The following is a 26890-nucleotide window of genomic DNA, read 5'->3' on the forward strand; positions in this document are numbered from 1 at the left end:
GCGCATCCGCAAGGCCTAGGATTACAGTGCGCACACTTTAGCCGCGCTCCGGTAACCGGCCGCATGAACAATGCGCAAGTTCCTCCATTCCAAATGCGCGACACCGTCCGTGCCGAGTGAGCGCCGTTCAGAAACACCCCATTGTTTGACCGCGAGTTCGGGGCAGCAGAAAAATCCATGATTTTCGAATACTCAAATACTTCCACACCCAACAATTCTGGACAAAAGCATTTTTCAACGGGAAAGACTATATGACCGCAATTTTTCATATATTGCAGGATTTAACTATAACAATCATTATATCCGCAGACCTCCCCTCGGCAGGCTTGCATTTTTTCTATTTACGTTTTTGTTATCCACAAAAAAACATTCCACACTGGTTTTCTGTGGCAGCCTTAACTCGATGCGAGCGAGGGAAAAAGTTTAAAAGAAAGATTTTGCTACACATTGGAAGAATAGTTCCACAATAATACCATACAATATTCCAATATACAAATTTTTTGTCCAACACATGAAACATGGTGCGAATCGAATCGCAAGTATTATTAGCAGCCTATTTGAAACTACCAAATATTCGTACATCCTCTGTGGCACTGCCAAGGAAGCTACAGGTACGCGCCGCCAAGTTCGAAAGCGCCGATTTCTCTCGTCTGCGCGAGCCAGCCAGAGCTAAAAGCCCGCAGACTACACTGCAAGCACAACCCGATGCAGTGCCACAGAGTATACATTAGGCCGTGTTTTGACCTTTCAGTTTTTGAGGAACACCAGCGCTGGAAGTGCGCAGAAAAAATTTGCCGACGGGCACGAACCGGCAGTCAGTTTCGGTTTCGATCCGGCCAAAGTTTTTCAGTGACCCTTTGGCGCAGACACGACGCCAAATTCGGCAACAACCGGCTTTTGTAGTAGCATGTAGCACAACTAACCATTTGGCGCAGTCTGGCGCAAATGAAGCAGCAGTTCCACCCCTGCTTTACGCACAAGTTATGGCCGCCAACGCATTGAATACACACTCCCCCACACACTCAATGACTTCGCGAAGCAAGATATAGACATTACGGCACTTAACAAAAACGACACAATGCAGTTGTTTGTTAGCGACCGTTTGTGTAACTAGAGACTATTCTTTTATACTTTCTTTTTCATTGTGATTTTTTTTTCTTTTCCTTGTAAAATGAACAGAAATTAAACTGTTACCGTGCTGTCATTGTTGCCAGGGTGGTTTGGAGCTTTGTCAAGCTGCTATTGTGCAGCTTTTTCTCCTACCCCCCTTTTTCGCCATTTATATTTTATTTTGGTGAAAATAAAATTGATTGATTGATTGATTGATTGATTGATTGATTGATTGATTGATTGATTGATTGATTGATTGATTGATTGATTGATTGATTGAACAATGGTGCGTGATTGGTTTCTGGGTGCCACTACTATCGACTGAGCGCAAAACGTGGAAATATGCAACCCACAAATGACAGAATAGAGAGAAATGAAATTCCGCCCCCAAATGTCCTCTCGCTAAAAAATCGGAATATGTGAAAGGGGAAATGCAGACAGCAAGCACCGAACACGTGAATAAAAGACCGTGAAAGGACATTGGAGGTAACGGACATGTTTTTCCTAAATATTCCACTGCAGTGCTTCGCCAGGCCCATGTTGACATGAATCCTGTAGAATTTGAACGTTGCAAGTAATAAAATCAGTAAATAAAGGTCAACAACAGTGAACAACGGTACGTCCTCGTTTCTTGCGCCGCCCCTTGCCAGAAAGCACCTGCGCGCTGAACCATGCAGAACAGAGCGCAATGAATAAATAAAACGACAAGAGGCGGTTCTGCAGCTGTCAACACGCGAGATGTATATCAGCGCCTCGCCGCCCTGTTTAAGCGAGCAAAACTGCTGATTCAGCGCTCCAGCTGGCTTAAACAAGCAAATGAACACGCTATTGGAGCTCCGAGATCTCAGATTCCAACGTTCCCGAAGCGAAAAGGGCGAAAGGACCTCTCCTTTCCACACGGCGAGATCTGACGCGCCCCCTGCAGACACCGCAAGCGTGCAGGCATTCCGGAGCTGTCATAACGACCGCCGGCGTCGACCGCCCCGAGCATGCTGTCAAAAACTTCCTAAGCCACCCAGCAGAGAAAGGAGGGGCGCCACAGGTGTCAGGCGATATAGCGGGAACTTTCCCCCCCGAGCGTGAAGGAGGCCCTTAGGAGAATTGCGCCCGGCAATTCAAGCGCAGGCGGAAGCGGATCAGGGCGAAATTCTCTCCGGCCGGCGACCAACTTTGGAGCGTCGCGGGGAACACGCTGAGTTGGAGATATTCGGCGCCGGACAGAGCGGAGCTGTCAGAGCAGATCGAGTTCATCCCGGACCGGCGGCGGAATCGGCCTTAATCCAATCAGGGTCCGCAAGACGTGACAGGCAACGGTCAAGGAGGCCGAGAAGGAAGGCTGCCGGCCAAGATTGGCAGCGGACCACGTCGTGCCCCGAGTGCGCGATGGCGGCGGCGCAACGTGCCGATGGCCGCCCGAGGGGAAGGACGATTCCGCCCCGCCACCGTCGTCGGACAGCGCCCGCACGGTCAACAGAGCAACGTAACACACGAAAACGACGCCGTTCAGCAGCGCTGCGCCTGAAGGCGTACAAGTCGCTGGCCCGCCACGAATCGCTCCATACGCAAGCAAGTCGCGCAGTTTGTTTTTGCTGGGAGCTGCTTGATCTGAAGAAAGTGGCAAGTTCTTTTCTGCCTGTGCTGCTCGACAGAGATCTGGACATGACTACAACGCATTGCTGCCTACCATCCTCGTGTTGCCGTGCAGTGGTTTTAATTTAGATCACAAATATTCACCAACAATAGTGTCCTCACATTTAAGATGTTTGTTGATTGATGCACGTTTAAACGTACCACAGTCAACGGAAAAAAGCTAAACACAAAATAAATGTCCAATTTCGGACATTACAACCACGAGGTACCGCACACTGAAAAGTTTTAGATATCCAGGCGTTGAGGATGGCCACAGTGCGGACGCAGGCCAGTGATGAACCGTCCTTAGGCACTACCAGGCAAGCGAATTCGGCCCCCAATCAATGCCACGAAGCTGCGCAGTTATAACGAGACGGAACATTGCGAGGCAGAGCGTAAAGTAGTTTCTGCGACTGCCCGCAACGCAGGCCGTCCGTTTCCCACGGACGCGATCGCGAGCAGCGCGCTCAGTGGCGACTATAGGCGCTCGCGCGAAGCTGACGAGAAAATACGGCGCCGACACGCCAACGCATTTGCGGGCGGATAATAAAACGCGGCTCGTTCTCGGAGAGTGCAAACAGTGAGTGCGCCGGCACACATTTCTCCGAGACGAGGCGCTTCCCGCGATAAACGAGACCGGGGAGTGGGCGGGGCAGCGAAGCATTCGCGCATGAGCGTCCGCAGAGGCCATTGTCGGATGCGCGGCAATCGCGCCAGTCGCCGCCGGAGGGCCGCGCAGGTTGCGCTCCGGCTTACCTGCCTCGCCGACAGATGGGCCCAAAGGAGGAGCGCGCCGATGGGCCACATTCACTGCAGGTGAACATTGCGATCTACGCGCTCTCCCGTGCTTTCCTACCGCCATTTATATTTTTTCTTCTTCCCCAGGAAAAAGACCCGAATGAGGTAGCTTAAACAAGGATGAACAGGCCGCCACGACCTTCTATAGTCCCCATTTCCTGCGTCCCGCAGAACAGGCTGCAGCAAAGAAAAAATGAAACAAAGGGCCTACTCGAAAGAATGATATATTCCCAAAGTATGAGCTGCCCCCCGGATGCAGATACGGAGAAGCTCAAACTGTCAACAGATCACTTACACGTGACTCAAAAGTCAGGCTTAGCATAAAGGCACATGATTCACATCACACCCCACCACCTTTTCCCTTTTTCTCACCTCCTGTGCAGATATGGCTGCACTGCGTACAATCTGAGGGCTGCTAGTAGGTGTTTTGGCTTGTCCTTGCTTCCAGCAAAAGTGACGCACGTTGGTTATTAGCCACGCCACTTCCAAAAGAATCGCTTAGCTTCCCGGGTGCACGGTGGAACACTGTGCTGTGAGGACTTCATTCCCCTGCGACTAAAGTTCCTGCGACTCAGAAGACTTCTGACAGCGAACACATGTCTCTGAAATCCAAACCCTCTGTCCTGGCTCTGTAGGGAGCCGGCAAAGCGAAACAGCTTGAGCCCTTCTGCACCACTCGACGACTTCAACTGCCACTCGTGAATTTGAGAGAAAGTTCAGGAAAGGCGCTGGGCGTCACTGTTGTGGCAGAATAGTGCAGCGCAATAAACAAGATTCACTCCCCGCAGTTTTCCAAAACTAATGTCAATTATACGCGCGGTTCTCAACGGATCGCCCCATTATCGACGGACCATCCTGCCATCGACGTGCCGCCGATTATCCGTGTCACGTTATTCCGCCCCGGCAACACCTCGAGATGCTTTCATATTACCCAGTGGCATAAGCTCAACGAGAGAAAGAAAGGCAAAACAGAGTTTTCAGCTTTGCACCAGTTGACTGCGAGTGGCCGATAAGCCCGGCGAACGCAGATAGACACTCGCTCCCGGGACGCGGCGCTGTCGATAAAAGGCTGGTGTGGGCTGGAAAATTTGCCGCCACGGCACCGGCAAAACGGAGAAGAGCCCGATCGACGTTCCGCTCTGAAGAACATTCCCCCAGGAGGCAATAACTTGGACGCTCGATTGAAGTTCCCCGCGGCGGAGAAGCGGGAGAAAAGTCGTCCCGAAAACGAAACAGACGTTTGGAGCCGCCGACGCCACGCAGACTGATAGCTGAGAGGAAATAAGCCGCGCCGATGAGACATATCTTCGCTTTGACAAACAGTGAAAAACGCGCGCGCGGCGTCGCTTTACGGGCGGGAAGGCAGGGCCCTGCAGCCTCGAGTATAGTGATACGTCGGCCGGCTCTCTGCCATTGAGCCACGCAGCTGAGTCGCGCTATCGGAAGAAACGCTGCAACGCCTGCACAGCATCAAGCCTGGAACGCGGCTTAAACATAACTGTCTACTGTATACTTGTCCACAGATGCAGGTACTTTTTTAACATGTCGTTTACAAAGCTTGCTGCCTGAACGCGCTGTGCTAAGAACGCCCTGCGAATTTAGCAAAAGCTTTGCAGCAGCCTTACCAGAGAGTAAGTCTGTATACTTTCGCAAGATTTCTGCGAAATATAGCCACAACAATCTTTCGTTCTCTGCTTTGTTTCCAGTTTCTTTTTATTTCTTTGCCTTCTAGGGTGAAACGAGCGCCTCTCTCGGTGTTTTTTTTTTTTTGAGCCCTCATCACGGGCCACCACTTGCACTCTACGCCTGTATCGCTAGTCTGCCAACAGCCAAGATTTCGAGTCCATTGTGTGAAGCAATGACGTCGCTCAGGTCATTATAGATCTGCGCGGTTTCTCTATTCCATCAGGTCGTCGTGCACGTAAGAGGTGCAGAACGACAGCAAGCACCTAAGGCGCCGCTCTGCAATGGCAGTAAATGTGCGGGCATGGGCTGTGACCAAGGAATTGGCTCTTCTTCACACAAGGCCTATAGAAGATAAACATGTATAAAATCTCTGGGTCCTTCAGTTCCGTTAGCGGGCACATCGCTTGGTGGACTAAACGAAGCCCAGAGCGGCCTGAAGCCGGATTTCGGTTTCTTCTCCTTGGCCTGAGAAGAAAACGGGGGCAAAAAAAAAAAAAAATAGAACGGCAATTCCCCGCAAATATAAAGATCAAAGAAACTGGCCGCCAATGAGCGAAGCTTGGCGTACACTGCTCAAGGAATTTCAGGACAATGCCTTGATTTCCATACCTTAATTGAGCAGAAGCGCCCGGCCACGTCTTTATTCTTTTTTTTACGCTGTACCTTCGGCAAGCCGAATATTTTTACCAGAGCTGAGCGAGGGCCCAGTCGGCGCACATTCGCTAACGAAGCAAACAACGGAGGGGAACGGGCGGAAGGTCCCCCGGATAGGAACAGCGACAAAATCGATTGCTTCCAGTGCACAGCAGCTAACTAATTTCGCAGCCAAGCGCTGAATATTATGCGCATGAACCTTAATTCACAAAATACGAACGCAAAGGAATAGAAGAAATAATAAAAAAAGAAGGAGCCTGAACGGATTTTCTTTTTTCTTTTAAGGCGAGCACGATGAGAATACGTGCAAAGAAATCTCGCATAATGCGGTATAAGATAGGAGAGAGACATTTCCTCGTGAATAGCCATCGCATTATGCAGACTGCAGTGAAAAAATTGTGTCCACTTTGTAAAGAGGCGAGCTTAAGAATTTGATGAGAACTTTCTGCAGGTCACATTACCTCTCGCTAATGAAACGAGTGCACCGAGACCTTAATTCCCTGTTATGCTTGGTGGTCACTTTCAATCTCAAAATATGAGGAGAGTTTTCAGTGCGCCATTAGGTTCGCGGTAAATGCGACGCTACAACCTGCCAGATTCTGCAGCAGCAAATTTTTCATTTCCTATCCGGGCGCATCACACTCCACCATTTAGTGACAATTGATGCAATTATGACCGCAAACCGTTTTACTCGCGCAGCAAAGGAATACGGTGCGATCTTTGGTCCGAAAGTCAAGATGACTCAGTAGCTACAGCGTCGGGCTTACTGTGTTCATGGCCGCGGCTTCTGTGCTGTCCGCGGCGGATGCATTTCGACGCAGGCAAAATGCAGCCACAAAAAAAATGGTATACCGAGATTTAGATGCGCGTTCAAGGACGCCAGTTGGTCGAAATTTACGGCACGTAAAAATCAGCCTATAATCATTCAATCTTACCACTTTCCAGAACAATTAACGTCAGCGTGCATAGGACACTATAATCACGATTCCGGCAAAGGAAGGAAGGAGCACAAGCGTTTGATTGGTTTTAATCGATATACAACAAGCGCCGGAAAGCACCCCATTCGGCGTTCCCGGACCCCCCCCCCCCCCCCCCACACACACACACACACGTATACCCACCCGCTCACGCACGCACGCACACACGCACGCATTGTTAATGATAAAAGTGGCGACATGTTACAGAAGCATACTTTGAAGGATAGAATGCGACGAAATTGGCTGTTTCCGCCGCATGCACGAAGAGCCCGGTGAACGCCAGCGGTCAAGCAACTGACGCTGCACGGCCTACACTGGCAATCCTACTACAGTTCCTTTTCTAACTGGAAGGCTGAATTCCGGGAGTGCGACTACTACAAATTCGGCAAAAAACATTATGCACTGTCAGCTGCCACTCTCCCACACCAACAGTAAAAGTAGCATCTTCGCAGAAAGCCCTGCGCCGAGCCGATTATACTTTCGAGCCTTCACACAGGCCAAGATTCTGGGACCCTATAGCGTCATTTGTCCACGACCTAGGTGGAAACCAAGGCGTGTCTTCGGTATCTGAAGACTACAGACATGAGTATCCGCCTGCAGATATGCTTTTACTTGATTCTGTTCACCGACATTCCACAGATGATATATGCTTGACTTCTCTACTCCCACTCCTGCGCTATATATCATTACGCAAATCACTCTTCACAAGTTCGGTGCGGACAACCAGGCATTATACCGGGTTAGCCTTCATGACTTGAATTCCTTCGTCTCTTCATTCACTGGCGCTCAGAACTCCACACGGCCATCGCACATAAGTGAAGCACATCGCTTCGTTCCAACAGCCAGCTTTTATAATTGACGATTTGGCCTCTTCAACATCGAGGGCTAACAAACGGTGCCTTCAATACCGACAAATTTTTGGCCCCTCTGAGCTCGAGTTATCGATACACGACTGTTATTTGGAGTTCGACGCCTGAACGCGCGTTCGCGAACGAAAGTGGCAGACAATATGAACACGCCGCAGTCTTCCATCCGACGGTGCTCGCGTTCTCTTGAGTGCCACGGAATATGAATCGAGCTGCACCCACAGTTAGCACCACAGTGATTTCCAACGTTCTATACAGTCACCGCCTCGCCCGCTCCTCCACTTCAGACAGGGCGCCCCCACTTGTTGCCGCGAAAAAGCCGCGCCACGGAATCACGCGAAGCTCGCTCGGCGCTCGCCAGGCGCGCATGCGAAAGCAGCAGGCACCGGCCGGCTACAGCGCAATCTCGCGCAGGCTGCGGCCCCCCTGGCGACTCCCCTCCATTCGGGGTTTAAACCACAACAGACTGCCGGAGGCCGCCCGCGCATTCTCCCGCTGCTCATGCAAAGTTAAAGCACGCCACGCTGTGCCCCGCGCATCCCGGCCACAAACAAATGAGAGAGCGGGGGCTGCGACGCATTCGTTATCCATTCCGCGGCAGCATACGGCGTTGCCTTGACAACGCTCTTCTTGGGCGCCCAGGCTTCTAATTGGGAACGGCGCGAAGACGCCGCCGCCGGCCCCCAAGGTGCTTCGGCGGCGGGCGCCAATCCGGCCCGAGGCTCAGCGCGGCAGCCCGGGCCGCGGCTAATCCATTTATGCAAGTGGCGCGCACCCAAAGTGGGCCTCTGATCAGGCGGCGCCCACCGGGACACGCGCGCCTACTGTGGGCCGCCCCGCGAGAGTGGACCAGCGCTGGCCACGCACAACGTGCAGCAGAGTCGTGCGACTCAACGAGCTCCTGGTGACCGCACAAAGCTCCGAGATGGTGGATTACACGTATCAGGGAGTATTTCTAACAGCAGAAGCGTTCCTGAGGCGGGTCTCCATGGACACGCATCATAGCCCCAGATCAGCAGTTTCCCTGCCTAAGGGCCCACTCAATGCATACAAATGCCCCGAGGCAGAGCTGGGATCCCAAATACAGTTCCGATGAGGCAGCCACTTCGCGCACAATTTGCCCGCGCTATTAGCACCGCTCCACCTCGCACCTTTTCGGCCCGCAGAGCAAGCCACAAGGGCGATACTCTCGGGGCGGGGAAGAAGAAAAAGGAACACACATTCTAGCGATTCAGTGACAATTAAACAACGTTCGATTCGCCCGGCTGCTACTCTTGTGCGCTGCCTCCGTGTTAAATCTCTGGTGACATTATTTCCCTGCTTTGGTTCCGACCACGTCCGAAGCATCCGCAGGCCAACAAGCAAACTCTTCCATGCACCGTCCAGACGTCCAACCAGGCGGTATAGCAGACGATTATTTGTGGCCAGTGCAAGCTTATATATAATGTCATCAGGGTGCACCGCTCCAAGGAAGTAGAGTGCAAGCCGCAGGAGCTGGCAGCAGTCACGGTCGCCTTGTTCCGGGGCGCCTCTGGGCCAGACCCCGCGGATCAACGACGTCCAGGGGCCGGTCATAACGATGCCTGGGCGCCAAAATCGTGTGCTACGGCAATCGATCTGGGGAATAAAGAGCGGATGGCCCCGCCAGAGCCCGGCGCGCGGGGTTGCTCCGGCGCAGCCGCCGATGAGCGCGCAGTAATGCAATCAGAAGCCCAATCGAAGGGCAAACAATCTGGCCCAGGGAGGAGGGAAGGAGGCCTCCTTGCGAGCCACACAAGGACGCCCCGCAGTACAGCGAAGCGCGGGCCCAGCATTCCGCTACTCTGCATAGCATCAATTATTCATTAATCTCGCGCCCCAAGAGCGGAACAAAGGCGGCCCGCTGCGATTTAGCACTCGCGGGCCACCTCCGGCACGGGGTCGATCGAGGCGGCGGCCGGTCCCGCGTCAGCGCCGCAGGATCAGCGTTCCTGTGGGGAGAGCGGAACAAAAAGCAGAGAGCAGCCCCTGTCGGCCATCGCATGCACTTAAGCCGACGCTGCAGCTCGAGGGGAAGACGCGGCACTGCGCCAGGATGGCAAGATTCTGGGGAATCGCATCGTTAAGCGGACACGAAGCACGCAGGAACCGCGGCGTTCAGCAAAGATCGGCAGCTTCAGCCGGCCATCGTTTACGCCCCGCCAGATAATGTACACTCGAGGCCAAGGGTTCGTGAATAGCAGTGAGAGCAAAAAAACTTCTCTTCACAGCCATCTTTCCACGTAGCCCGGAACAAATGTGTGCGGATTAATTATTAGTGCACGAAATACCTACTTCCCCAATAAATCTTTAGCAATACGCTCCCGGTAAAATTGAATTCATTCCTAATCTCGTTCAAAACACTTATGACAGTCGGCATACACAATTTCCAAGCATCAGACTGACAAAGCGAAGTCAAAGACGCTCAAATACGAGGTATGTGCGACTGGTAAAGGGTGTAACCCGCAGTGAGTTGGAGAATGAGCATGAAGTCCGCCCAATTCGTACAGCATCAAAATATCGCACGTAATATCCGCACGAAGCTGCGGGGACAGGCGGTGAGCGGTATTTAGGCATCTGATTAAGCACATTTACACCACGAACATTACTCACCGCAGTCTCCACTGCCCACTGCGGTCAAATGATATGAAGAAAAAAAAAAGTATTTCCACAGCCACGATCCCTAAATCCACCGAGTGCGTGAATAGAGTGAGGACTTAGAAAAAATCGCTTCTTCTCCACTAGGCGAGAAACACTGCTTGAAAACGTGCATCACACTCAAAGGAGTCTGCGTAGCGAAGACCTAAACAGTCATTCGACAGAACGAATCCCTCCCACCGAAGCCACGTCCCTTCGTAAGGTGCACAAATGAGTTAATCAGCAAAACTAACAAAGGGCGATAAAAGGTGCCGACCAATACAGAAAAAAGAAGCGGGCGTTATAATTTAGCAAACTACGACCAGTGTGCGATTATATTCGCGCTACATAAGTACATAAGGTAGATTCTTCTGCTAGAATGAGAATTTACTGCTTTTTTTTTTTTTTTGCACAAATTCTAGTCTGAGACCGAAAATTATCCAAATACTCCAATCCTTGTACATAAGTGCGTTTGTATTCGCTATGCACCCTGGCCAATCCCCCACCCTGGGTATGTGCCATTAGGCCTGAGGACATCATCGTCATCACAAAGATGAGAAACGACTCAAAAAGGTTAAAAGGACGCTGAGGACAAATTAAAGATGGTAAAAAGGTAAAATTAAAGTTAAAAGAAAAGGAAAAGAAAATTAAGTGCAGCGTCACTGGACGAGTATGGAAGTAAACTGCTATGCATCCAGTTTTTTTTTCTTTTTTTTTTCATTTGTGACGCGGATCCCAGAGGCTCGGCTACAGCGCCATCCGCTTCGAAAAGTGATCACGGAGTTTTTTGGTGTAGACGCCACGAGTTTGCATAGAGTTGAGGGAAATTTTTTTAAATGCAATTTTCTCACAAGTATATGCGTCTTTTGCTGCCGGACAAACATGAACAAACCCCTAAAAAGCCCCACAGAATCGATCGACGTGTTTCCCCGAGCAAAGTCGACGAGCGTGGGAGTGGCCACAACTCGTGGTGTGTCCCTTCTATCATCTTCAGCAGCCGCGAGCGGACAACGTTATGAGGGGCTAGGCCGTTTCTCGAAAGCAGCCGTAAAAAGGAAAAAAAGTAACAAGGCTAAAGAGTGCTGCGTTGGTTCGAGCTCTCGATGCGGCAGCGAGCGAATTCTCATCGATGACGCGCAGGCAGTGCGTCTAGCGCCGATATTTTTTCAGACAGCTGTGATAACTGTGTTATTTATAAATAAATAAATAACGAAAACCTCCCTATAACCACGCTGTTCGTTGTTCGCCGGCGTTTCAGGGGCGCGCAGCGCATTTCTATTTTCGACGCGTTGTTTCCTCTAATTCTTGTGAGGATGAAACTTAGCATTTTAGTTTCGCTTCTTTATCTTTACACTCCACAAAGACAAATGGCCCCTGTCGTTATGCCTTTGTCTCGGCAAGGCAGCTGCGTTCAGCGCATTGCGCAAGTCACACCCGGTTGTTCCCAGTGCCCCATATAAAAACAAGAACGACAAGGCGCAATAGATAGAGAGACGCGCTGAACGAGGCGAAAACGTCGTTCACTATGGCTAGCGAGCTGCAGCCGCCAGAGGGCCTCGTGCCTCTGCAGGCGGGCACAGTCAGCCTAGCAGTCTTTCCTTGAGACGCAGCGCCCACCGAGCGACAGCCTCGACGAACCATTCTGTCTTTGTTCACATCAATCACGTTTCTTCGACGCTAGCGATGTTTCCACGCATTTAGTTACGCACGCTGTGACGAGAAACGCCCCCTCTGCGGCAACTCCGAGATGCGCCCCGTACAGCGCGCAAGAAGGGGCGCAACGGCCACAAGGCTTGTCCGCGAGACGTCATTCCAGCCAGTGTTTCGCCAGACCCCCCCCCCCCCCCCCCTTCTTCTCCGGGGGCTCTTTTGTCGTTGCGGCCGCTTTTACTGCTCGCCATCTCATCGTTACCCGTCGTGTCGACCGACGCGGACAGCGAACTGGCGCCCCACTGTTGCTGGCTCAGCTGTCGCGGCATCGTCCTTCGTCATCGACAGCGAACGTAACTGCGATGGCTGCAGTCGACCTTCGGTTCCGACTCGGCGGCCCGGCGCAGACAGACGCACTTTCTCAAATTGACTGCTCTGCCCCTCCCAAACTTCTTTTGTTGTCCTTGTTTTTTCCCTCCCAGTGCAAGATCTGCGCGAAGGCAGCGCATCCGTATGCCTTTTCCGCATGGCAGCATTATCGCAAGCTGCACGCCCGATTTAGCGCGCTGAGTGCGGCTTGGTGCCTCCGGTAAACGGGCCTGAGATGATCGTGCCAGGGTGCAGCCCCAGGGATTACAGTTTCAATCAACGGGACTGCTTGCGCAGGAGATCGGGGGAAGAAAAAAAAAAACGGCGCAAGGAAAATATAAAGGTTGGCATACGCATCCGCATCGCTGCCGCCTAACGCAATGCGTGCCTTCATTCTGCACGCATAACTGGCAGGAGCGCCACGAAGGCGGCGCGTGACGATGGAAACGACCGTCCACCTTGAAGAAATAGCAGAGCGAACGGTCGACCCCCCTCAAGCCATCCGAGCACCCTCGCAAAGAATAAAAATACAACTTCTAAATTTCAGGAGAAAGCAACATGTTGAGAGGCGGGCTTACCCGTCTGCCTTATGATCTAAAATTCAGCATACCCTCTATACATGTACCCAAGGCTTCTATACATGTACCAAGCCGCACTCAGCGCGCTAAATCCTGGGCAAGTCCTGGGCAAGTCCGGATTGACCTCCGGCTGTCTGACCTCGCGAGAAAAAAGACAGAACATGCCTGTAAAAAAAATGCTTGCTGTCACACCACAGCTAACGGTCGCGCTAGAAACTAGTAACAGTCCTGCGATTGTCTTTTTTTTTACTCAAAGCCACGAATTACTAACTAGCCCAAGCAGGCACTGTTGCAGTACATATACAGGGAGTTTCACAACTTGAACCAATGACTAAAAAAAAAAAAGAAACGGTAAACTACACACTGCCGCCATGTGGCCCTTCTCATTGTTTTCCTTAATTTCGATAAAATTAGTTAATTAGATAACATTAATTATACACAATTTTAAACATTCCCTTTACGGTGAAGTGCGCGTCGTTATATAATACTGGATGCTAAGAAACATTCGATCCAATTCTTTTATACCAACGTATCTCTTTCGAGATTCGGTTTTCCAGCATTTCAAGAAATCCCGCGAAATATGAAAAAAAAAAACGTGATTTCCCTCTTGCCCTACCTTACTGCAGCACTGCCAAGTGCGTTTTGAATGAACGAAGCCTGCGCGCTCACCACCTCGAAGCCAGTCACCACAGCCTTGGAAGTGCGCCAGTACATTGCGTGATCATTCTAGTTGAGCATGCACCACCCAGACCCCCCCACACAAAAAATTGCTTTGGGCCGCTCCCAAAAAAAACAAAAAGCAAAATTGGCTACTAGCCTACAGTTTGCCACTTCATGTCCTGAAAGCAATTTGGAGCCTAAAGTAGCAAGTCTGAAAGCCCCTCTTACAGGACCAATACTTCACAGGCGAATATAAAGTCTGGACGAGTAGCTGAACGCTGTCGTCCGGGACGCAAAACAATGTATGCGCTCCGTGCGCTTCAAATGCCACAGTTTACCAAGCTGGATGCCGTTGCATGAGGCAAGGCTACAAGCGAAAGTAGTGAGTCCTAATGACTAATACTGGATTAAATCAACTAGTCCAAGTATCAGCTTTCACTGGACGCCATTTCTCTTGCCCCGCGCAGAGGTAAAATCAATGCGCTCAGTAAGTTCGAAACCTGCCTCCGGGTGGTTGTAGAGTGGCCTGAACAATGCCGTATGGCTGGTAGTCGCTCAGTGTGAATGCTGGTCTCTCTCTCTCTCTCTCTCACACACACACACACACACACACACACACACACACACACACACACACACACACACACACACACACACACACACACACACACACACACACACACACACACACACACACACACACACACACACACACACACACACACACACACACACACACACACACACACACACACACACACACACACACACACACACACACACACACACACACACACACACACACACACACACACTTAAAATTTAAGTAGCAATCGAATAATTGCGTCTACGTGCTTTTGGAATAATGCCAGAAAAGTGGCCCCTTTGCTTCGCGGCTTGCTGTCTCAGCCAGTAGAGTGTCGAATCCATCCGGATATTATTGCATGCGAAAATTGCCACGCTTGAATCTTTTTTGCGGACACTGCCTAATATAGGCCATACATTTGTTTTTGCTTTGAACTGCGATGCACTCACGTTAGAACTTAGAGGCATGGGATTCCATAAAGCCCCTCCGAAAATCTGCATCTTGGAATGATCGCATTCCAACAAACCACCTCAGAGCACGAAGAAAAAGGTAAAACGAAGAGCTGGATATACAGGAACACAGGCTGCTTTGGTAAACAAAACAAAAAAAAATATCGGAACGATGAACGAAATGACGCCCACGTCAAGTTTCTAAAAATTTTAGTTCCCGTGCTAAAAGGGAAGAGCACCCACGACAAAAAACTCATGGAGGGTATATGGTTTATTTTGAGGCCTTAAACGCGATTCGAATGGGATTCGTATGAAAGGTTTGTTCAGAACTAGCGCAACGAGCTCACCGTATGCACACGGGTAAATTTTCGGCGAATGAAATTCATCCTAAGAGATCCGGATACAGAAGAAGTAATATTAGCCCCTATGAATAAGAGTACGCAAAAACACAAGCAAACGGTCCAAAAAAGCAAACATTCACAGCTCTTATACTGAAAATAAAAACGACGTCTCCGCACTCAAATTAGAAACGCTCTCGTGCCCACAGGCGCAGGCTGCAAGTACTCGGGCTTTCCCTCCGTATTTTATTTTTCAAAACTGGATCTCGTTACACGCGACAACACTGTCGAAAATAAAAGGGGGAGCGGGTGGGCACGAGACTACCCCGAGAAGCCCGGCTCCAAAGGCGAGCACTTCCGGACCGGATTGATCGGGCTCGTTAAAAAGCTCAAGTTGAATGCAGAGTCTCGGCGCCACCTGCGCGCGCTGCGGTCCTCTTCCTATCTGAATCCGGTGCTGCAGGTGAGCAGGTGAGCGCAGCACGCTGGGCGCACGGACTCGTTATTACCGCGCTCGCCTTCAGTTCCGCACGCAGCAGCTAGCTATAGGCGGTATCTGCTTGCGATAAATCTCGCTAGCAAAAATGTGCCTGCCTTTGCTGACTATGCGGCCGCTCCAGAACGGGAACGAAGCTGTGAGCGGAGAGGTTGTAATAATATTTTTGTGCGCGGACCCCAACGCCAACATATAAGAATACCACTATAACAGAAAGGCACGATGATGTAAACTACAGCGACGTCTGCGCGAGAATATGCAGGACAGACGACGCGAGAATTTGAGGGGCCGTAAGTTTATAAGCGATGCACACCGATAGGAAATTAAGTACACAAATTTGAGACCATTGCTAACACAGACAGATTGTAATCGTCAGGAACAACTCCGTCTTCAGAAGCATGAAAGGATTTTTACGAACTTACTTCCTAATGTGACAAAAAAAAGAAAGAAGAGAAAAAGAATAGGAGAGAGAGAAACTTGGGCAGCCTGGGGAAAGGGAGAGAACAACAACCCGGGGCTGGCCGATTTAAACTTGTTTGCAAAGCGTCGACGCTAAAGCAACGCATCCGTGAAGTAATAATGACGAGCTTTTTCGAGCAGGGGTAATTCGCGCGCAACAACGTGTCGAGCCGAGAAGCGCTCGCAAACTGCGCGCCCTCCGCAAACGGGGGCTACGTGCCCGCACCGGGGGCCAGAACGCGGGCACTTGGGCGCTCCGACGCCGGCCGCACGTGTAGCGCATCGCGGCGATAAAATTATAAATTCCATTAGGAATTCCGGCTCGGACAGCGGCAGCCAGGCGTGCACGCGCCGCGGATGAAGTTGCGCGCGGTGTGCTCGGCTGTAACGAGCTGTCTTCGCGCCGCTCAAGCACCGCGATATTTCACCACGAACTGCGGCTGCCTTCCCGCCGCGCGACCGGCCCCGAAGAGAGGAGCGCGAGATGCGTGGGTGCAGGCCGCTGCGAACTCAAACCGGCCACTGAAGGCACAAATTTCTCTGGAGAGGGGTGCAAAGTAGTCCGGTGAGGGTTTCTTCTCGACAGTGAGACCGCAAGAGACTCCCAAGGAATATTAAAAAAAAAAAGCGCCGCCTTTAGAATCAAACGCCTCGGAATAATCACCAGAAATATTGCAGCTTGATAGCATGTGTGGGGCCCGTGAGAGCCTGAGATGTGCGGTTGGAGGTTTTGAACGCTATTTTTTTTTTTTTTTGCGCGAGTAAACACCACCATGGCGTGGGCAATTCGCGTACGCGACACAGCAACCCGTCTCGGCCGGTTTTTTTTTTTTTTTTTTCCAGCAAACCCCGCGAGAAAACAACCGTTGGCAGGGCCGACGGCGCCCTGCATTGTCGAGTGACAAGGCGCCCGCTCCGTCAGCGAGGGAACATCGCCTCTCCTGGGCGGCCGCCGCTGAGCAACGCCAGACCGCGCCGAAGGAGGCAAGCCAAGAGACGCCGCGGCGGCAGACGAGGAGGGTGAACCCTCCTCCATTAGGGACTCTTGGCGCGCCGCTCTCTTCTCGTCTGGGCGCGATGAATCAGCGCCGCTCGGGGTCCGCTCCGGCTGATGGATGACGAAGCAATCGCAACAGGGAAGCCACCCGGGCCGGGAAATTTCCCGGCGCTTCCTTATTACGGCGCCCCAAGAGAAGGCCGCGCGCCACGCCCCCTCCCTCGACTGCGCACACCGCCAGGGGCACGACAGCGCAGTACCTAGCGGAGCGGTGCGTTGCCGGGAGGCCGGACTTCAAGAACACCGCTGGACGGATGCGACTGAATGCACTCTCCCAGCACGGACAGAGGAAACAAAGGAAACAAGAACGAACATAAAAATACGGCAAGATTTTGCTCGGTGCAGTGTCTGAAATGACGCAGTTCTCGCGAGGAGCGGTCGTCACAGTTTGCGAATAAAAACTTCACTGTATATAGGCTGACGCACGTTTCAATTTTGTCAAAGAAAACATCAAAACAGTTATCACCTCAGCGAAGGTTGCTTCCGAAGTTGCCCCATCCGAGCATTTTTATGCCCTCAACGCGCACGAATCTGAAGGCGTTTCGTCCCATTAATACAAGCATGTCTGTTCTGAGATCAAAACACCACATCGAGATAATCTTCCTGCTCAGTGTTGTAGTGGACTAGCAAACACCAAAAAGTAAGCGATCTGAGCCAAATGCCCAGCTTCCTGTCAGCCAGCAGCTGACCTGACGACGCAAAAGCGGCGCGGCAAACTAATTCCACTGAAAATCCTAGCGACATACTAGACGCGCTCAGTCGCAGCAGCGTAGCAAAGCCTGTACAAAGCACCCGAGGACTAGGCGAGCCCTTATGCGAAAGAGAAAAGACAACGCGAAGCCGACACATGCTCGAGACACGCGGGCCCTTACGCTGGCGCACAGCACCCGACTGCCGAGCCTCGCGGCTGTCATTTACACTGACGCGCTGGTCCCGACATGTCTCCTGACACGCAGTGCCAACGAGTGCAGGCACAAGGCGCAAACTCAGAGGACATCGCCACGGTCCGCTGGGGTCTCCATTCAGTAGCAAAACAACATCTGTCACGGGTCATGCGGCGGGCCGCGCGCAGCGCCCGTCGACCCGCCTCTCGTCCTATAATCGGGGGTTGTTGACACCGAAGCTGCGCTGCCATCGCCCAGAAGTGGTTTCGAAAGACCGCCACAACGCGTGCCTGCTACGCTCGCGGCTGGGTTTGCTTCGGACACTCGTGCATTTCGCAAAAGCCCGCGATCACTCCTCTTTATAGTTATTCATTTTTTTCACAGTCATGTGGGAAATCATTGTGCACTGACTCTAGTATACACTGCTTTGATATGGTATGCAGCACTAAATGCACGCAGACAAACAATCTGCCTTCAAATCAAATAGAAAAGCACTCCGGTTCCTCGAAAACAATTTTTCCAACGGGCCAATGCCCCCGTGCACTGATGGTGACTGCCTGACTAACCAGCTTGCTATTTTGAGACAGAGATGCACAGCTCCCTATACAATATAAAAGAAAGCGAAGTCTGAGCATTAAATTATCGATTAGTCCTTAATTATGCACAGCAAGCACACTTTTCCCTGTTCTCTAATTCCTTTTGGCGTATAATATCCAATAGTGATTTTCAACTTGGGTAGAAAAATAACGAAAGAATTCGTCATTCTGTGCAAACTGGTTGTTCTCCTGTCGTAATGGTGGGACCTGCAGCATGCAAGCCCACGAAGCACGGCGAGGAAGTGCTTCTTTGGCACACGCGTTCGGATCCCACGATCTGCGGGGTGCAGCCACGGCCTTCTATTGTCGGAAAGTTCTTTTGTAAATAACGTGTAAACGTTTGAAGAACGTCTACGTTTCGGTTCTTCAAGTTTAATCAGTTCTTTTATCCAGATATACCAAAACCTGCAGATACAGATTATTATTGCACGTTTCCTCAAAAACCGTGTTTTTCGAAGCATCCGCCTCGCATGCGGCAGTTGGGGGGTTCGATCCCCAGTGCTGTCGGGCACCCTCCTCTGTGAAATGCTTGGATAACAGGTATTTGACCCCTCCTTGAGTAGCCAAAAAACACCTTGTGCTACGGCGCCCTTTGGGGGCAGAGCCGCACCTTGTGCCTCAAAAATTCATCAGAATCAAGACGCTTCTTTCTCTCGTGAAATGACGTAATCCTTCAACTGGCGCCATCCGTCAGGTGTAACTCATAACCTTGGGACTACTGCGCCGTGTTGGATTCATTTCCAACTTACTTTTTTCCTATCTCACTTTTCTCTATGAATTTTAATGGTCCCCTGTGAAAGCCGTGAAACGTGCATACTCTGACCGTTCGTCGTACCCTCGCCATATGTGCAGATAAAAAAAAAAATCGAAGAGGCGCAACGCGATGTGGTTCCACCTAGCATGAGAGGAAACTAAGGCAAAAAAACAAGCTAAACATTTCAAATGTGCGATAAATGAACTCGCAGGACAGCAACCAATAATTGGTAAGATATGTTGACCTCTGAAAATACAGAAATAATAATGCGTAGACGAGCATCAGAAATAAAGGCCAGTGCGGGAAAGCGATCGGAAAAACACTAAACCTTTGTTGAACACTTCGCACGAGGGATACTGGCTTCCGTATCGATTTTGTAGTCGAAATAACTGTTGTCAGTGACAATTTCATGCGAACTGAAAGCCCAGAAAGGGCAGACACAGAAAAAAAAATAGAGAGAAAGCTTGACACACAGACATCTAAAATACGAATCCCATTTAAAAAAACAAAACAGAAAAAAACTACCATCCGCGACGTTGTAAACGGTTGTGAAAAAGAACCCTCGCCGTCTATGGTCACCAAATGTTCATCAGACATACCACCGTTTCGCTAATCACTGAGGCACGCACCCACATCCGCGTGTTGCTCAAGCAGTGTTGATACGCACGCAAGCGCATAATTAAACTTCATAAACTGCAAGGGCGCCAATAGTGCCTCTCAAGCTGCGATCACATCGAATACCACTTTTTAATTTTAGTGCCCTTCAAATCCCACGAGCGAACCCCCAAGATAACCAACGACATGGCATGCGAATTGAAAGCCTAAGCAGGCTGGCGAAAGTGAAGGACAAACAATGGTTTACAGTAACTCACTAGATTAGAATTTGCTTTCTCTGCGCTTTTTCTTCTTTTCTCTGCCCCGAACCTAGCCTTGTGATTAGCGCAACGCGCGCAGGATGAGCCAACATAATTCGCCCGCAGACGGCAACCAGTGAAAGGAAACGCTCCGAGGCATAACCGGTGCGGCAGAAGAACCCTCCCTCTTCCTGCGCGTCCGCCAATTTAGCCTCAAACGCGCCAAACCTGAGGTTTCGCTTCAAACCGCGTGCATGAGGGGGGAGATTTCCGGCAAGCCCTGCCTCGCCCAAAAGGCAGATTGGAATTGCAAACAGGCGCTGAAGAGCCGCTCGGCGGCGCGGCCACAGTCCACGGCCAGGGGGCCAGTGGGGCGCGCCTCAGACGCGGACGGCCATGAATCACCACGCCGCCTCGAGCCGAGAATCTTGTTTGCGCCTGCTTACTCATTCCCGGCTTCGCGTCCCCTCGGTCTGGACCCCGCGCGCGCCACCAACCGCCAAAGTGCCCTTGGATGCAGCCAGCGACAGCCGCAATTTAGTACACTGTTGCCGCCGGTGGGTTTCCCTCCCGTGTCCGCGCGCGTAGCGCGAAATTGTGTCTCTATTAGGGCGCGCACACGCCCATGCAGCTCTCTCTATCTCGTCAGCATCCTCGTCTAACGGCACGAGGCCTGTGGGCTACGCAAAGCAGCTCGGCGTCTGCGAGTTCCCGGTGCCCTGTGGAGAACAAAGAAGCACACGTGTAGATCTCGCTTTGCGTGTCCCGCTGACAGAAGCCCATCTAAATCCCGAATAAGCTGTTGCGACGATAATCCGTCCACAAATGTCCTGCAAAACGTGCGACTATGGCAGAAGATCCGGGGCACTACAGAATATGCATAAATAGTTTCGTATATTTTTCACGACATGACCAAACTATGTATTGTACTTCCGTGCTCACATAACGACAACCAGTCATTTCGAAAGAACAGCTCGACGTTCACACAGGCGCCCAAGCTCAGCGTGCAGGAACTCTGCACCTTCTACGCTGTTCTTAGTCCCGCAGCCATGCTGATGAGAGTGGTGAACAGGTTTGCCGCGTGCGCGGCGGCGCTTCATTGCCTGAGACAAATGATGCATATCGTGCCCATCCCTAGCCCGGGCTGATAGCGACAGAGCTCGGCCGCGAAGAAATAATTGTAATAGCAAAATATCTGATTCCGGAAACGTCCCTTTGGTCCAATCTGTAGAGTGCTTCAAAAATCAGTAACCAGAAGAGTCATTTTACGCCCAGCAACAATACGAGTGCCCAATCAGTAAATTATTTTTCTTGCCAAAATTAGCCCTGAAAAACCAAAATAATAAAACAATTACTTTAAGAACTGAATTTGAAAACGATTTCGAGTTTGCTAACGCCCACTTTACCCTCCCCCCTCCTCTCCAAATTCTGAGAAAACTAAAATACGAAAACCAGATCCACATGCTGTGACACGACGAGGCCAGCGACCAAGAGACGGATCACGCGATGGTCCGAAAACCGTCCCAACGAATGTTCAGCCTTCCCTTTCTTACACACTGTCAGCCAGGAAAAAGCGCATGCAGTGATCAACCACATGTTGTTTCGTTTTTTTTTTTTTTTCATTTTATGGTACTTCTTTCAGTGAACAAGTGGGGACAGTTTTATTTCTTAGTCTTTTTTATTAGTCCCCTCAGAGTATTAGTGACATATATAAGCGAGCAGGAAAGGTACTATGCATTCATAATACTTTAAAATGAACACCGCTAACTATAATAGCCTGCAGCGAAAGGCCATGCATGGTTCTCCGCGAAAAAAACACCCATCACGTCAATTACTGGCGAAGGCGAGCCCATAGTAACGACAGTAGCTTCAGTCATGTAAATTGTTCGCAATTTATTTTATGGCCACAGAAAAAACTAAACATTCACAAGCCGCACAGAGTAACAGCACACACGTTTCCACAAGACAAAGAAGATTCAAAAGACAAGGAAGATTCAAAAGGATTAAGCGTGCAGGACAATGGATTAACTTGGACATCCCGTGAGGCACAAGTACAGCATTAAAGCGGGCAGCCGCCATTTTAAAGTGAATGGCGGGGTGGCCTAGCCTCCGGGATCCGCGCAAAAAGTCGGTGTTGACGCACACATCTTACTTGCGAAATCGGCCGGTGGTGGCGACACCTGTATTTCGTTTGTTGCTCATTTCTGTGTTATGAATGCTCCATTTTCGCTGTGAGTGGTACCTTATCGATACAGGCTAACTGCTAATTGTCCCCAGTGTCCGTTTGAATAAGCGCCGACGTGGTAGTAAAGCACTGCGACTTAGTGTAGAAAGACTTTTACGCAAGAAGTGCCGCCGAGAGCCGGCGAACATGGGCGAAACCTAACGTATGCGCGGAAAAAGCTGCTGGCCGTGCTTACTGCGAATGTGTCTTTCAGCCATTCTGGCCGGTTTTCGCGGAAGCGCTTCGCGAAGTGCCGGCGGCCACGCATTACCGTGTTCCCTCTAAGTATGATTCATACTGTACCTTTTTCTTTGACGCAAGTCCCACACTTTTCTATGTTTCGTGGGGGTGTGCGGGCAAGCCTTAACATTTAAAGAAGACACGTATACGTCTTACGAGCAGTAGGAGGCTCAATTGACTAGCGTATCCTTGGAGGATCAGTTAAAGCTCATCTATCAAGTTAGAAATTTAGGTGGGCGGATAAGATTAAGAAGTTTGCGGGGATATGGTAAACGCAACTGGCAAAGGACAGGATTAATTGGAGAGACATGGGAGAGACCTTCGCCCTGCAGTAGGCCTAGTCATGGTGATGATGATGATAATGACTAGGTTCGTGAAGCAGCTCGGACCACGAGTTCTGGAATGAGGACACCACCCATCTGATCGTCAAGGAACTCTCAGGAACAGTTTCTCAATAAAGTTCATTTCCTCTCTCTCTCTCTCTCTCACGAAGCGCATAAAATTTTGAACGTGCTATAAACTCAGCTTATAAGGATTTTTGCTTCTTTTAGCGCCGCCGAATATTGGCGCCCGAGGCGAAATTGTTTTTCGGCATGGAAAACTGTTTCCTTTAGTTGAAAAACTCGTATTCGTATTTGGTGCATAACTGCCGTATTCGTATTTGACACAGACTGAATTCATATTTGGCGCATAACCGTGCGGCTTGACTGGGCCGGGCGAGCGAGGCGCAAAAAGCACAACAAGATACCGGCCCATGTACGGCACTTTATCAGGCTATTCAGATACAGTTGACATGGCACAGTCAATGAAACTGCTGCGGTGTATGGCCTCCTAATGTCTCACCAACTGGCCTATACACATCTACCCTCCTGAGCAATGAAAGTGCAGTCTCGGAATCATCATTACACTCGTAATGCAGTAAGACCTACATTTAGTCGCGACGGGTGCATGATATTATCGCTGCCTATCTTACATGCTTCAAGGCCACCGCGGTGGCTCAGTGGTTATGGTGTTCGGCTGCTGACCCGAAAGGCGCGGGTTCGATCCCAGCCGCTGCGGTCGCATTTCGATGGAGGTGAAATTCTCGAGGCTCGTGTACCGTGCGATATCAGTGCACGTTAAAGAACCCGAGGAGGTCGAAATTTCCGGAGCCCTCCACTACGGCGCCCCGTATAGCCTGAGTCGCTTTGGGATATGTTAAAACCCCCATAAACCATAAACCAAACTTACATGATTTAATGGTCGCGGGATCGAATACCGACCGCGGCTGCCGCGTTTCGATGGAGATGCAAAAGGCACCCGTCTGCTGTGCGGTGTCAGCGCACGTTAAACACCCTCCCTCAGAGAGTAGAAATTAATCAGTGGCCTCCCATTATACGTCATAGCCCAGGTGTCGCTTCAGGACGTTGAAAACTCGCATACCACGTGACATCGAACTAGATTACTTATTATTTGGAGTTTACAGTCTCGTTAACATCAGAAAACAGGTAGTGTAAACATGCCGAGTACGATGCCTATTTCACGAACTGCTTTCAACGAAAGCCCATACAAGAACCGATATTTCGCTCTACGGCACGGATCTTAATCTGAGCACTACCTATGCTATCCAACAAGGCATCAGCCGATTTTCACAGACTTAACTAGAATGCACAAGGCAACAATAAAGAAACTACTACTAGTGATCATTGGATTGTGTAGCGTTTTGTATCGTTTGTTTTCCTCTCTCCTTAATGCGCGAAATGCTCATAGACAGGGTTAACTCAATTACGAGTTCTATGATCATACCGGGCACGAAACTATGCATAAAAACCCACGAATGCTTAGAAGCCGATTTCTAGTGGCCAGTATATGTTGGCACCGCTAACAAAAGAGAAAGAGGAAGACGATAGCAATATAAGCTCGCACAGAATGAACACACAGCGGACACCAGTTCCGCATTGGTAGCCGTTTCATGCTTAGTTGCACACAAAAAAGAAACGCACCAATTACGGCAACAGAAAGATAAGAAGTCAAACTGCTGGCATCCAAAAACAATGCTCTGCAATGATTTCTACGAGAGGCGACCCAAAAATAGCATGTTTCTTTTTTTTTTCAGAATTATTACATTACTCTGAACATTCCCAGAGTTCCATAACGCTAAATGTAAAGCTTCACATGTAAACCAGCAACATAGCTGTTGCGTCCTTTTTACCACCTTTAAAAGCACTTCTGGATCTTCTGCAAAGCGACAGCCTTCATCGTTTCCGTCGTTTTCTTCGTCGCCTCCATCTCGCCTTGAAAACGCTTTCATTGAAGGCCTTTCTCCAGCCAAGGAAATGAAAATAAAATCGGATAGCTCAAAGTCTGCGGAGCAGAGGGACGGAGGGGAGGAGTGGGAGAGAAAAAGGTTTCATCCCGTTCTCCGAGTGCGGTCTCAATGCTGTGCGGTCGGAAGCGATGTCATGAAGTCGCTGGGCCGAGTTCCACAAAACGGGGCGTTCTGCTCTGACTGCACCATTCAAACACACACACACACACACACACACACACACACACACACACACACACACACACACACACACACACACACACACACACACACACACACACACACACACACACACACACACACACACACACACACGCGCGCACACACACACACACACACACACACACACACACACACACACACTCTCTCTCTCTCTCTCTCACTCACTCTCTCTCTCTCGTGAGTGTTCTTTTTAATCAATTTTCTCTAAGCGATGAAATAAATTCACTATTAAAAATCCATTAACACCACGCGAAAAAAAAACATTTTCTGTCCTTTCGCCTGTGCTGTTCAATATTCTTCTGAGCTCCATTCCTCTCCACCACCATGTTCGCACTTACGTCTATGCGGACGACATAGTGTTTTTTGCGGCTGCGCCTGATATACATTCCCTCTATGATCAATTGCAATCATATTTGAGTTCTCTTGAGCACTGGTTGAGCAGTTTACACCTCACATTAAATGTTAACAAGTGTGCCGTCCTTGTTTTTCCTCTACGGGATCCTGTCGTGCTCTCTCTTTCATGCAAATTTCAACCAATGCCTCAAGTTCAATCCCTAAAATACCTGGGCGTCATTTATGACGACCAACTCACCTGGCGGCCTCACATTGACCATGTTGCTGTAAAAGGGACTCGTGCCGCAGGCATGTTGCGGAGGTTATGTAGTCACAGGTACGGCATGCGCAGGGATACGCTCCTAATGATTTACGTATTGTATGTTAGGCCAATTTTAGAATTTGGCTCTGTGTTGTTTTCAGGCTCGGCTTCATACAAACTTCGTCCTCTCATCCTTTTGGAGAGGGAGGTGCTTCGGATGTGCCTTGGCGTCCCCAAATTCGTGGCTACCAATGTGCTGTACCTTGAGGCCCGCATTCCTCCTCTGTTAACCCGATTTCACTTTCTAACTGTGCAGACTTTCCTCAAAATCTTTGAATCCCATTTTCACCGTTCGCAAAGCATTTTCTGTTGCCAGCCGACCTCCTTTTTTGGTGTCCACTGGCCTCGTTTTCATACCCCACAGGTTGTGTTCGTGCAAAGGCTGCTTGAGCCTTTAAACGTGCAGATTTACAAAATCCTTCCAGCATTAAGCAGTGGGTCCTCTGTCCACATTGTTTTCGACAACATTTTTTCCTCAAAACGCGAAACTTTTACCACCCCGTATTTTAAATGGTCTATTAGAGGATCATTTAAGGTCCCTACCTACAAAAATTGCAATAGCAACCGATGCCTCTCAGTGCAACGAAAAGGCAGGGGTGGGAATTTACTGTCCGAGTTTAGACTGGTCCTTTTCGCTGCGCCTTCCGGATTTCACCCCTATTTTTCAAGCTGAGTTTCTGGCAGTAGTTCTTGCTCTGCGCAAGCTTGATCCTTCTATTTCTGCAGTGGCAGTCATTACCGATTCTTTATCTTTGTGTTCGTCCCTCGCATCGCATGTTGACTGTCCCACTTTAAGCACTTTTTTATCGCTTCTTCCTTCGCATTTGAGCCTTGTTCACTTGATATGGGTACCCGGCCACAGCAGCGTGACTGTCAATGAGATCGCGGATAACCTTGCAAAGGCTTCCCTAGGCGGCCCTGTGTTGCCCATCATCCCGGCTACAGCGTATATCACAGCATCTAGGTTCCGGCGACGAGCGTTATTAAGCGTGCAAGACACAACACTTTTAACATCGGTGGAATATCAGCATCTGAAATATTCCTGGAGCAGGAAACTTTGTCCATCTCGGCAGCTAGAAGTATCTCTGACGAGGTTGCGCTGCCGCATCCCACCTCTAAATTTCTATTTGCACAGA

General features: G+C 50.2%; 2 protein-coding genes across 3 annotated transcripts in view; one reads left to right on the plus strand and one right to left on the minus strand.

Annotated features, from left to right (window-relative positions):
- LOC149350055 (kelch-like protein 20) overlaps nt 1-26890 on the minus strand; it is a 155834-nt gene that overhangs the window by 40547 nt on the left and 88397 nt on the right. The window lies entirely within an intron of this gene.
- On the plus strand, nt 3443-17391 carry LOC149350056 (uncharacterized). 2 transcript variants are annotated; one of them, XM_089576843.1, is made up of 3 exons: nt 3493-3555; nt 3625-3642; nt 16804-17391. In XM_089576843.1, exons 1-3 carry the CDS (start codon nt 3511-3513, stop codon nt 17077-17079), a joined length of 339 nt encoding a protein of 112 aa, XP_089432969.1. In that variant the 5' UTR covers nt 3493-3510; the 3' UTR covers nt 17080-17391. The 2 variants fall into 2 exon arrangements, 1 of the variants encoding a protein (XP_089432969.1); XR_016289436.1 differs by lacking the exon at nt 3625-3642 and having other exon boundaries at nt 3443-3555.

This window comes from Amblyomma mixtum, chromosome 3, assembly GCF_055824585.1.
Source record: "Amblyomma mixtum isolate Tamu chromosome 3, ASM5582458v1, whole genome shotgun sequence".
Taxonomy (NCBI): domain Eukaryota; kingdom Metazoa; phylum Arthropoda; class Arachnida; order Ixodida; family Ixodidae; genus Amblyomma; species Amblyomma mixtum.

Excerpts from the sequence above, each read along its gene's own strand:
- LOC149350056 (XM_089576843.1), top strand. The coding sequence starts at position 3,511 with ATGGGCCCAAAGGAGGAGCGCGCCGATGGGCCACATTCACTGCAG.